The sequence below is a fragment of the Alternaria conjuncta genome (genome assembly GCF_024043145.1).
Source record: "Alternaria conjuncta strain BMP 0040 chromosome Unknown scaffold_1, whole genome shotgun sequence".
Taxonomy (NCBI): Eukaryota; Fungi; Ascomycota; class Dothideomycetes; order Pleosporales; family Pleosporaceae; genus Alternaria; species Alternaria conjuncta.
Window position 1 is genome coordinate 1,160,574 of NW_026250090.1, and position 12,912 is coordinate 1,173,485.

General features: G+C 52.9%; 4 protein-coding genes across 4 annotated transcripts; 2 read left to right on the forward strand and 2 right to left on the reverse strand.

Annotated features, from left to right (window-relative positions):
• Positions 1–2,049: 2,049 nt before the first annotated feature.
• On the forward strand, positions 2,050–4,101 carry CLA4 (Protein kinase; the record flags this gene model as incomplete). Its single annotated transcript, XM_051464702.1, has 6 exons — positions 2,050–2,262; positions 2,315–2,534; positions 2,582–2,810; positions 2,859–3,735; positions 3,786–4,041; positions 4,091–4,101. 6 exons carry the CDS (start codon positions 2,050–2,052, stop codon positions 4,099–4,101), a joined length of 1,806 nt encoding a protein of 601 aa, XP_051331223.1.
• A 696-nt stretch (positions 4,102–4,797) lies between these two features.
• J4E85_000412 (uncharacterized protein) lies at positions 4,798–6,122 on the forward strand (the record flags this gene model as incomplete). Its single annotated transcript, XM_051464703.1, has 2 exons — positions 4,798–4,902; positions 4,965–6,122. The coding sequence occupies 2 exons, from the start codon at positions 4,798–4,800 to the stop codon at positions 6,120–6,122; spliced, it is 1,263 nt and encodes a 420-aa protein (XP_051331224.1).
• A 1,456-nt stretch (positions 6,123–7,578) lies between these two features.
• On the reverse strand, positions 7,579–10,137 carry J4E85_000413 (uncharacterized protein; the record flags this gene model as incomplete). The annotated part of the gene is made up of 4 exons (XM_051464704.1): positions 7,579–7,946; positions 7,999–9,604; positions 9,651–10,044; positions 10,133–10,137. 4 exons carry the CDS (start codon positions 10,135–10,137, stop codon positions 7,579–7,581), a joined length of 2,373 nt encoding a protein of 790 aa, XP_051331225.1.
• An 811-nt stretch (positions 10,138–10,948) lies between these two features.
• Positions 10,949–11,491, reverse strand: J4E85_000414 (uncharacterized protein; the record flags this gene model as incomplete). Its single annotated transcript, XM_051464705.1, has 2 exons — positions 10,949–11,271; positions 11,323–11,491. 2 exons carry the CDS (start codon positions 11,489–11,491, stop codon positions 10,949–10,951), a joined length of 492 nt encoding a protein of 163 aa, XP_051331226.1.
• Between the last annotated feature and the right edge of the window lie 1,421 nt (positions 11,492–12,912).

Sequence of the window (12,912 nt, forward strand, 5' to 3'; positions counted from 1 at the left end):
CGATCGAGGGTTTTGCTCATGATGTTTGGCCTGCACCTAGCCATCCGTCCATCCCCATGGCGTCGGGATCGAGGAATTTGGTTACACATGACGTAGTCTTGTGATCTCCCCCCAGCTTTCGATGTGAGAGCCATCCCGTGAACGCTGAGCGGATGAGCTATCGATATGATACGCGCTAAAACCTCACAAGGGCTGTTGGTAAGTGGTTTTAGGAGGCGGACCGTGTGCCGCTCGATAGTCTCTTCGAGGGAAGCGTGCTCACGAGGCCTTCTTCGAGGCCACGCTTCGTGATGGTTGCAACTACTTCACCACTAATCTCCGGGAAGGTGCGGTAACGGATCGTACCTACTTCATCGATCAGACGTAAAAGCACGTGGACATCGTCTGTCATGCGGCAAGATCATCGCGTCATGGTGAAAAACAACTTCCTAATACCGCGAATTCGCAAATCTGCATCAGGCGGCCGCATCTGCGACCTCATTGTTATTCCACTAGAAAGATCCCCGCTAGCCTACCGTTCAACATACAGTACTGCAGGAACGCGCTCTGGATGCCATGTTTTCCTGTTTCATCATCGCCGTACCTGCCTTAGCCTCTGGCACGCTTCCCCCTTCTGCGCTCAGATAGTCATCTACGCAGTCATCTATCATTACTACTTGCCGACCTCGGGAACATCACATGCCCTCAATCTAGTAGGAGGTTCACAGAGTGGTCTGTGGAAAGGACATGAACACGCTCGAACATGATATTTGATGCAGCCTGCAGCCTGCATCCCGACCAGTTCCGCAGGACGCGATACTGCATCGACAGAGTTTGGAGTTTGGCTCGGTAGTCAAAGGAGAAACGCGCTATGGGCATACAGCGACGTGTCTTGCAGCCAGCCTTAGCCGTACCTGCAGCGAGCATCAGCCTTATGATACCCCAAGTTTGATGTTTCAACGCGTGTTTCAGATTCGCTACTTCGTGGCTCTGATTATTGTCAAGGCCATGTGGCTTGTCGCCCTGTTCAGTCACTACGGTAACATCTGCTGGACTGTCGCCCTGTCTATGATTCCCATGGTAACTATTTCTAGTCGTCTCACTAAACTTGATGAAAGTGCGGGGAGATGAGTTGGCTTTTCAACAGGAGGTTCTCGGGGCCAGCATCACGACCGTGGATGGACGGCCACAAGGTAAGAACTTACGTCAAAATTCCAGCAATCAAGGTTCCACCCAGGAGTTTGCCTAAGAAAACTCACATTGCTTGCGCGTCAGAAAGCGGAGAAGAGAGTATCGGTCGGACTTGGCCCGGATATTAGAAGCCCAACATCGACAGCTGTCAAGAGTGGCGAACACAGGGTCCTCCCGTGGCAGCATCTTGGGATTCACAGGGTCTCGAGATGATCTGTTCCCACTGTTCATCCCGTCGCTAAGGTGACGCAAGATGTGCTGCCGTAGATGCCCAATGCTGCGCGTCTTCTTCGTATTGCGCATATTGCGGCCACTAGAAGATCCTTGGGGGCTATATTCGGGCATGGACCGTGTGAATTGTCCCCTTATCGTGGAATCTTCGGGTAGAGTCTGGATGACGACGAAGCTCTGCTCGGACATCTTCGAGTAAGTCAGATAAGAAGTACTGTGGTGTTGGTCAAGCCTGACACCGTGTGTTGTAATTTGTAACACAGTTTGACCTGAGGCTGCATTACAGATACTACCACGAACTTTGTTGAAAATCTGGAATAGTTGACAACTGCTATGGCTGTCTCGTGTTTCAGATCGAAATGACGAGAACCTGTCTAGCATTTGTCGCATGCGGGGTGAAAGGATGAATTGATACACGTGCGATGCCTGCAACGCTGTGGGCACCATGTCTACAGTAGTATGTATTTCTAACGCATTCATGACCACACAAGAGTGCAGCGGTGATGTGAGGTATGAGTCCCCATAGCCGGATGGAAAAACTTTGTTCCCGTGGGTTGCCAGTCAATGGCGGGGTGAGTCAAATCAAAAAGTTGGCGGGGCATATATCTCGTCGCGCAGCCCACACGAGCACCACCGAACATCGCAACAATGGCCGACGAACAAGCTGCACAACAGCCACCGGCTGCCGAGACCAAGGACTTGCACACCGACCCAGTCACCGGCGAGAAAATCTCCAAGAGTGAACTGAAGCGTCGCCAGAAGCAGCGCGAGAAGGACGAGAAGAAGAAGGAGAAGGAGGCGTCGCTACCTGCGCGGCCCAAGAAGGAGAAGAAGGACGATGTCGAGGAATTGAACCCAAACGTGCGCATCGAACTTGCCTCTTTCAACTGATCTGGTTACTCACCAACTGCAGCAATATTTCGAGATCCGGTCTAATAAGATCAACGCTCTCCGCGCCTCCAAGCAACCCAACCCGTACCCGCACAAGTTCCACACCAACTACAAGCTCGCCGACTATGTTCGCGACTACTCGCACCTCAAGAAGGGAGAGACTGAGCCCGACAAGGAGATTCGTATCGGTCTCCGCGTCATGACACAGCGCTCTGCCTCCAACGCGCTGCACTTCTACGTTTGTGCGTACATCGGATACAACAATACTTTCATAGCTGATAACATCCAGGCAAGGCTGAGGGTGTCAACATCCAGGTCATGTGTCAATTGCAGGAAGCCAAGGCAGACGTACCCTTCGAGAAGCAGCATGAGAACATCCAGCGAGGAGACATCATCGGCGTCATCGGATACCCAGGTCGCACCAGCCCCAAGAAGGGTGGTGAGGGTGAGCTAAGTATCTTCGCGCGCGAGGTGATCCTTCTCACACCCTGCTTGAGGATGTTGCCGACGGAGCACTTGTGAGTTCAGCTCAAAACTTTAGCGATGGTGATACTTACATAGTACAGTGGTTACAAGGACCAGGAGCAACGTCACCGTAACCGATTCCTCGATCTCATCATGAACGACTCAACACGCAACACCTTCATCACTCGGAGCAGGATTATCAAGGCTGTTCGCAAGTACCTCGACGAACGGGACTTTCTGGAAGTTCAGACGCCTATGATGAACAAGATTGCTGGTGGTGCGACTGCGCGACCATTCAAGACATACCACAACGAACTCGACATGGAGCTTTACATGCGTATCGCACCCGAGCTATACCTCAAGGAGCTTGTAGTTGGAGGTCTGGAGAGGGTATACGAGATCGGCCGTCAATTCCGTAACGAGGGTATCGATCTTACCCACAACCCCGAGTTCACCACCTGCGAATTCTACATGGCATACGCCGACTACAACGACGTCCTGAACATGACCGAGGAGCTCGTCAGCGAGCTGGTCAAGGAGGTCACAGGCGGATACGAGACCGTCTACCACACTCAGAGCGGCGAGGTCTACAACGTCAACTGGGCAAGGCCATGGAGGCGAGTCGAGATGATTCCGGCATTGGAGGAGGCTACCGGCGAGAAGTTCCCACCAGCGGATCAACTACACACTGCCGAGACCAACGAGTTCCTCAAGAATGTACTCAAGAAGGTCAAGGTCGACTGCTCAGAACCTCGCACCAACTCAAGAATGATTGACAAGTTGGTTGGTGAGTTCATCGAGGAGACTGCTATCAACCCTACATTCATTATCGGTCACCCCGAGGTCATGTCGCCACTTGCTAAATACCACCGCGATATTCCTGGTCTCTGCGAACGTTTCGAGGCCTTTGTATGCAAGAAGGAGATCTGCAACGCTTATACTGAGCTTAACGACCCCTTCGATCAGCGTCTGCGATTCGTAAGTTCCAGATACTTGCATTGAGGAGACGCATATTGACATGTACATAGGAAGAGCAAGCGAACCAGAAGGCGGCTGGTGACGACGAAGCACAGCTCATTGACGAGACCTTCTGTCAGTCGCTCGAGTACGGTCTGCCACCCACCGGTGGTTGGGGTATGGGCATCGACCGTCTAGTCATGTTCTTGACCGACCACTACTCCATCAAGGAGGTGCTCACCTTTCCCTTCATGAAGGACATTATCGAGGTCAAGACGCCCGCAGCGGAGGTCGTCGATGTAACGCCCAAGCCCACTGAGGGCATTCGTAAGTCCATCTTAGTCTGATGTAATTGAAGTTTGCTAATGCAATTCAGCACACAAATAGTTTCAACGTAGCATTACTGGCGTATGGGGTGGTTTGGCAATCATAGGAATGGATACGGATCATGAGCCATGTTTCACGAATGTGTCAGATCTAGACAACTGAATATGAAAACATGAACGACTCTGGGACGGACGAAGAAACTCAAATCCCGAATTAACAGTGTTCTTGTGATGTACCCCAGAGATATATACCAAGTCACTTTCTGCGAACGCTTTGCTCGGAATACAGAGAATACCTTTGGGTGATTTGCGACGTGAAGGACAACTCCAAGAGGAGAAAGAGCCTTTTCGTATATAGACACCCTCTTGGACAAGTGCAGGCATAGTCGCGTGTTTTATTCGTGATGAGAGACCGGGGCCGATTACTGAGTATAACAAGACAGTGTGATCGCGTGCTGTATGTGGACAATGGGTTTCAGTTTTCGGCTCCCCGCCCGCGGGCCCTGCCGCAACGTTTAATGCCCGAACCGTGAACCGCGACACCATTGCCGCAACATTATCGGCGTACGTGAACTTGTGCCGAGCGGGAGGCCTATGAATAGATTGGCAGCTTATATATGATACTCGAATCGAATACTGATGCATCTTCATCTCAACCGTCCACCTTCCGTCAACGCGTTGCTACATCTCCGGATACAGGTTGCGTCGTACTAAGAAGTTAGATATACACTACATCGAGAGGAAGACTATATCAAATATGGCGGCACCAGGGGGCAAGTTCTTCATCCAGGAGAAGCTGAAGACGCCGGCGAAGCACCACGAGTCTTATGAGCAGCTGTGGGAGACGAAGTGGAAGAAGCCTGTATGTTTATCACCGGCCACTCAGACTACATACATGAAGATCTCACAACTGATTCTCCATAGGCAGAAATGGGCGTCTACCCCTTCATGTTCGGCACAGCCTCCGACTTCGAGCCGATAGTGAAAGAGATGGTATCCAAAGACATGAAAGAGCCCTACAACTGGGACGAATACGCCAAAATCTACTTCCCACAGGCCGAAAAGCTCAAGTCCATAGCCGCAGAAGCCGAGAAGAATGGCGAAAAAGAGAAAGCATCAGAGTACTACCTACGATCCAGCGCCGTGTACCGCATCAGCCGCTTCCCAGCACCACGCAGCGAAGTCCAACGTGAAGCCTGGAGACTAGGCAAAGAAGTATGCATCAAAGGCCTGGGAATGCGGGAACACCCTGTCCACGAAGTCATGATCCCACACAAACACCGCAACCAAGACGAAGGCGAACACATACCCGTGTACCACCTCGTCCCTGAAAGCGCATCGAAAGAAAACCCCGTGCCCACCCTCATCATCTTCACCGGACTAGACGGATACCGCACTGAACTAGCCGTATGGATGGAAGGCTGGCGCCGTGTCGGCGTCGCAACCATCGTCCTCGAGATACCCGGCACAGGCGACTGTCCAGCCACGGCGTCCGACCCCACATCTCCAGACCGTCTCTACAGCTCGCTCTTCGACTGGATAGCCACGCAACCGCTTCTCGACGCAAAGAAAATCGCCATCTGGGCCTTCAGCACAGGCGGGTACTACGCCATGCGCGTCGCGCACACGCATGCTTCTAAACTTGCGGGCGTCGTCGCCCTCGGGGGCGGCTGCCACCACATGTTTTCCCCCGAATGGCTGGACAATGTAAATCACCTCGAGTACCCCTTCGATCTTGCCAACACACTGGCCTACAAATGGGGCTACGGCAACGACGTCGAGACCTTCAAAAAGGAGGCCATGAGCAAGTTCTCGTTGCTGAACGATGGCACGCTGGATAAGCAGGAGTGTGCGAGGTTGCTGCTGGTGAATGGGACTGACGATGAGATTTTCCCGATCGATGATTATTATCTTGCGTTGATGCATGGGGCGCCGAAGGAAGCGCGGTTTGTGGAGGGGTTCAAGCATATGGGCGAGCCGGAGAGCTTTTTTGTTATTATCAAGTGGCTGTATAAGTTGTTTGGCTTACAGGCGGAGGTGGGGACGATTATGGCTACGTTGCCATTTCAGCCGAAGTACTAAGTGGAGGGGTGGATAGCGAAAGTTGTTTAATGAGGGATACGAAACCTGGAGAATGCAGATGATGTCTTCTTTTCATTCCATGAACATCCTGTTACACTCTTTTGGTAGACAAGCGCTCCAAGTTCCCGGTGATTCCTTGTCCCTCATCGTCCACCGAGAGACTCCCGAGGTCATCACATACACGAAATGCTTTTTGCGAGACCACCCAAGAGATACAAAATTCGAACACAAATGCCACCAAGTAAATACCCAAGCAACAGCGAGCGCGCAGAATCATGTCGTAGTCGTCGTCGTTTTTAGGAAAGAACACACATTTGTAGATTCGTATAGCCTTTTGGTGACAACCCCAAAGCAGGTAAGTGAATGAGGAAGGAGGATGTACCTAGGTATGCCCAGAGAAAAGGACCTCTTTTATACCCCAGCTCGCATATCTCCTTCCGCACTCATGCTACATGCTATGTGAATTTTCGGTTACCGCCTCTTCTTACTCAATCTCCATGCCCTGTTTCTGAGCTTCATTGATCTTGAGCGCCAGAGCGGATAGGGACGGCACATCGGTTCTGATTTCAGAATTTTCGAAGCCGAATGCTCACAGAGAAACATCTTCTCGTATCTGTTGATCTTTTGAAAGGCAGACCATTGCTCATGCTGCGCAATTGTGTTCTTTTCGATACCGAAAGCTCAAAGAAAGACATGTCAAAGTAGGCTTCGGTTTTGAGAGAAACAGACATATTGAGGTCTTCAATTGTTTTTGGAAAGGGTAAGAGCAGAAGGCTGGAATGTAGACACGAAGTCGAAAGACGAAGACCTGGGTACTCTTCATAGTGATGTATGCACTTTAAGCGTTTCCCAGACATGCGTGCTTTCTCGGCAACATTGACAAGAAGAGGCAGGCGGATACTGCGTAGGTAGCGTCGCGCTTTCTCAGGGCGGGAAACAACATGTCTTCTGTGCAGGGCGGCTTTGAGTTATGCCAGCGTAGTGTCCAGATGCAGACATGCGCCATCGATCTGGTAGTTTTGGCGCAACTGAAGCAGGCAAGGCTGACCATGGTCTCGCCTCCTGTGCTTTTTGGAAACAGCGGAAGAGACATGGGTGATGCTCTCGTGATTTTTTTTTTGGAAAAAGAGTAACGTGTGATAGAGGAGACATGAAGCAGGGCCTTGGGCGAGAGCAATTTATACCTTCCGCCCATGCGCGAGACAACACGTGCATGCAATCCCTCCTTTCGGTGTCACTGGTTCAAGCCATCGGATGGCTCCTTGCAACGGTTTACAGCATCAGTCAAAAGTACAACAATACCCATTATTATGTACACTTTTTTTGTACACGTAACGCCAATAATGCATCACTCCCATCTTTCCCGTCACCTTCGAAACCGTCCATCCATCAGTCGTGACCACTTCAAAACGTCGAACCCCATGAGCTATGTATTTGTTCCGATATCCCAACACTCTCACCCCTTGATATCACCCTTCAACCCACCATCAACACCACCCTTGCCGAATCTGTATCCGAAACTGACGGCAACAGCGCAGAACAGTCCGAAGCAGAGCAGCGTAGGTCCCCAGCGATCGTGGTACGTAACCGCTCTCCTTTCCTTGATCTTGTTCACTCTCCACAGGTACAAGCCTGCACTGTAGCACAGCGCAATACAAGCAATGATGGTAAACGCCCAGGCAGCCGCAAAGGCAAGGGGGTCACCGAAGTTGAGCAATGTAGCGGCAATGGAGCCGATGAGGATCGAGAATTCGAGCCAGGAGAGGAAAGTGCGCTCGGTGGCTAGTTGGACCTTGGGTTCGACGCGGACGGGGACGTGGATGCCTGGTATTATGTTAGTACGTTTTGGTAGTGTGAGATGATTGGAGGAACTTACGCTTGCCCTTGGGTGCCTTGAACCTCTTGACCTCTCCCTTTTGCTTCCATGAGGGTACACCAAGGGAGAAGCCTCCCTCACCAACGTCGGTAGGAGTTGGCTTGGGGATAACCGTGGCAACTGTTGACAGTATTGTGGAGCCCACGTTGGTTGCAGTGCGCTCTACCCATTTGCGCGCATAGCGGAGGCCTCCTTGTTTCTTGGCTGCTTCGTACTCCTCGTCTTCGTCGTCGCTGTCAGAATCGTAGATGGGGTAATCCTCATCGCGAGTGCGTCCTGCGGCGACACGCTCTTCGATGTCCAGCGCATTGGGATCGTTGCCATTCGTAAGAGTGCCGTAGTCGCGGGTTCTTTCCATCTCGTTCTGCTCCATGACATCCCTTGCCTCGCGCAGCCGCCTCAGTCGGTCATCGTCCTCGTTGCCGTTCGCAGCAGGAAGGCCCATGACGGCATCCTCGTCTTCGCTCTCATCGTCATCGAGGTTACCGCTGGTGCTGATGTCGTTGCTTGCTCCGGGGCGCTCAATACCAAACTTGTGACTAACAGGCTTGCGAATGTCGACATCCATCTGAGGGTACCAGTATGGGATCAAGTTGATGCGCTTGGGGTTCAGCGTAGCTGTGCCGTGAATGTACTTGGAGAACTTGGGCACAGCTTCGACAAGATGGGAAGACGTGAGGTCGCGAATCCACTGCGGTGGCTCTCCTCCAGCTTGTGTCTGGAGTTTGACCTCGAGGACGGCATAAGGGAACAGCTCCTTGTCTTCCTTTGGCAATTGCTTGAACGGCCAGTCTACACCAATGTCCATGCGACGCCAGTTATCGCCCGCACGCCTCTTGCCGTCCAGGTTGTCTTCGCGGGTCATGGTAAGCTCCGTGTCGAGAGAGATACGAACGCGAGCATCGCCGGGAAGTTGGAAAGCGGTGCGGTGGTAGAAGGAGCGTGTAACGGGTTCGAGCTTGCGGGTTAGCACGCGGTACTGGATCTCTCGAGCCAGTTGCTCATCGGAAGCAATGTCCTTCTCAGGTCTCTTCTGCTCCCTGCGCTCTTTCTCGAATATTTGCTCGGGCCTGAGTTCACCGCGGAGGTATGCGTTGACGTTCTTCTCCTTAAGCTTGAAACGCGCCTTGACAGACTCCTCGCCAGTCCAGTCCTCGCGATGCGTCTTACGCTCGATGAAGATAGTGTCGCTAGACATGCCTCCATACCAACGCAGACGTATAGCCTCAGCACCCTCGGTCTTCTTCAGACGGCCCTGGTATAGCTCCCATGTCTCGGTGTTGTCGAAGTAGATGGATGTGATGGCCGAGTCTTCCTCGTTGAACTCTTTGTTGGGGTTGAATACAAGCACAGGCAGGTGCTTGAGGACGATGAGCTTCAGCTCCAGGATGTTATCCGGGTGCACCCAGTACTTGGTCGTCTGGCGCACGAAGTTCTGTTGCTTTCCTCCGGCGGATGCATCGCCCTTGACCGGGTTTCCTCGCGTGCGGACAATGTCATAGAGTCTCGAGAGCTTGACAACGTAGGAGTCGTAGTTGTCCTGGAAGAAGGGCTTGCGCTTCAGACGGGCGGCGAAGACGGGCTTGAGGAACCAGCTGGTGTTTTTCTACACTCAATTAGCTCTGGTTCGATGGCAGCTATGCAATACGTACGTCGTGCTTCTTGATAATCTTCTGGAAGCCCGTGTAGTTGAGCTGCGTGAACTTGGCGAGGTCGTGGACGTCGGCGATGATGTCGCTCAGGTCCTCCTCGAGCAGATCGAAGTCTTCCTCGTAGCTGGCGGCGTTCTCGGGGTCCTGCTGGGCGCGCGCGACTGCATCGTTGACTTCCTTCTCGGACGCTGCTATGCGACGGATAATCTCCTCGGCCTTGACGCGCTGGAACGTGTAGACCTTGTCGAGCTCCTTCTCGAGCTGCTCGACGAAGCTCTGCTCCGACTTCTCATCCCAGATGTGGTGGACGCGTAGGGAATTCTTAAGGCCCTCGTAGTCGATGTAGTAGAAGATCCACTCCTTGTTGAGCGACTGCTTGAGTTGCTGACCGAACCTGGATACGCGCATTAGTTTCCGTTGACATCACCCGCTGTGCGACGATTGGAGGGCGCATGCGCGGGTGCATTGCTGGGATTACGAACCTCATGCTGGGCGCGATGTGGGCAATTGCAGACCTCGAAGGCGTTCAACTGCGCGATTGAATGGAAGTGTTAGCAATATGGGCTCGCGGCGGAAGCTTCAGAAGTCGATGCAGGGCCCCAGCGCGCTGAGACCGGGCCCAAGAGTGAAGCTCCCCGCTTGCATGTGCAGGCCTGGTGGGCCTTCGTGTGCTAGTGCCGTCTGGACGAGCCGTAGATGGGTCTGCCGTTGCGCCCAGCCATTTAGAAGGTCCGATGCCACCCACGTGTATACAAACAATGCAGGCAGTGTGTTCCTTCGCTGCAACACGGAGAGAAAAGCTTTACGTCGCTTCCCTGTTAGGTCAGGTCGCTCCTGCGAACTTTGACAGGCATATGCGCCGAAGCGAATCAAACGTCTGATGACGTTGGTTTCTCGACAACCTACCCTTGCAGCGGTTCATTCCTCGGCGCTGAAAAGCACTCATTACATAGGGGTCTCTTGTTTCTTCACTGTTTAGGCCCATGCATGTTAAGATAGCAGCTAAAGATCATGGTTGTCTTATTAAGAGCTACACACTACCAACTCGGAGATGTGCAACACACTCGTTGCTATTCTACAGCGACAGACAACATGAGGACAAAGGAACCCCAAACAATGTAAACTCCATCCGGCGCCGAACTCGTTGGGTATCGCGTAATGATAGGTAAGAAACGTATAGTCGTGTAACGAGTGTGCAGTCATGTAAAGGCTGAGCGTTACTGTCAACGCAAGAGATGTCAGACATCCATCGCCCAGCCGCCTGTTCCAACGGCATCCAGCTCAGTCCTGCGGCGCACCTAGGCCTCGTCACTGTGCACCGCTTCTCTAGGGAACGAGTTGACGTGCTGGCTGGACTCAGGACTGTTGTTCTTGCTCGCCTCAGGCGACAAGGTATGCGAGCGCGAGACGATATAGAGATCGTCGTAGCTGCCCAATATCATGTGTTTCCACTTGGCGAGCGTGGGCAGTCCCACATTCGCGACGGAAGCCTTGAGCGTAGGCTTCTCTGCGTACTTTTCGCGTTCCGAGGGGGCGAGTAGGTCTTCGTTGAGGATGTCAAGCCGACTGTTGCCGCGCGGTATAGGCTTCTTTGTGACGCGTATGAAGGGTAATGACGGATCTGGACGCTGCCTTTAGTTGAAGTCACACCAACAGACTACAGAGAACGTACCTTGGTCGAGTTCCGTGCAGAGATCACGCTCAGTCTTGACCTCTAGGCCCTTTGCGCCTGAGCGATATTTGTACACGAGGATAGACTTGACGCAGTTCTGGTCCAGGTCGAACAGGCTACTCGCCTTACTGGACGTGGTGCCAGACGTCGACTCCGACTTGAACGTCATGCTTTCCTGTAACATTCCTTCGGTTCGGTTCCGGATAGGGTGAGGCTGAGACGTCTCTATAGGCGAGGATAGGGCTGCCGTGGGCGGTGATGGTGGTGGACGGTGAAGGTTGGGTGTCGAGAGCGGGTGCTTGTCTCGCTTGAGGAATGTTTGTGGTCCTACAAACTGGTGGAAGGTGCTTGTATAGGCGAGGGCAGTGATCAGTCGTGTGAGTGGAAATACAGAGCAAGAGCCGGTGGGGTGATGGCCTGGGTCGCAAGAGAGCGTTGGGCGGGCGTAGCACACGGACCTGCCGCGCCCCGTGGCTGTGCTGGAATGATGTCCGGCTCGGCCGAATCACTCGCTGATTGGTTCACGATGCGGCTGTGCTGTCGACTGCCGTGATTGGCCTGGTGCGAAGCAGTGAATCGTTCCTGAGGCAAGAGCTATACACAAGCAAAGTACGGGCGTTCTAACTCCTCGGTCAGGTGGCGTTTCTTTCGTCTCGCGCAACATGAGACGAAAACCGTTGTCTCGTGAGGAGAAACTCGGTCGGCCAACGGCAGAGCCTGCTACGAACCAAAAAACGAACCCTTCCAGTATGCCGAGACCATCCCCAACCAAATACCCATCCAAATCCAAATCGACCATTTGACTCATCCTACTGCTCTACATACCTATGATTCATCGCCTTTGGACTGCTCAACGGCGAACTTGCGTGAACTAGCAAGCATACAAATGCACATCACCTGCGACACTGTGACGCCAGAACGCCATTCAGGTGACTCTTTCGGACGTTCTTCGCTCTTACTACGCAGTCCGACAGAGTCGTTCGCCCATCACCAGTATCACAAGGGAGCATCACTCTGGATTCCGTTTCATACCCCTGGAGGCTTTGGTTTGCTCGAGGAGGACTGCAGCTTGGAGCAATGCCTTTCCGCCTTCTCGTACACCGCCCTAGATTTCAGCTCGGCGTAGGCAACTACGCGAAACTGCATGCCTGTAAAGCAAACTGTTCGGATACCAGCAAAGTCACACTCTAGTTGTCGTCGCGATCCCAAACTCTGGGTAGGTAGGATTGCGGGAGGATCGGTGGATCTCATCACTCTATTTCCCGTCACACAAACTTATCATTCCCCTGATCACTCCGTCATAACAAACCTCAAGGGTTACAACGCCATCAGAAACAAGCCCCAGCGCTTTATTGGACCCCAAAGGCTTAGCAGTGGCTCGGTCGTGAATCCGTTCTCCTAATTCGTCGTAATCGCAGAGTCCCTCGCTAGGCGCAGAGTCAGCCACTCCCGCGACCTCGGGACCCACCCATCCACCAGCAGACCGTCGCGCCCTTTGCAGGAACGCGCCAGCCCTGGAGAGCTGTCAGGAGGCTCTCCGCAGTCTTATGTATATCCACTCTATCCTGCGTCGATCCGTTACATCCTTAC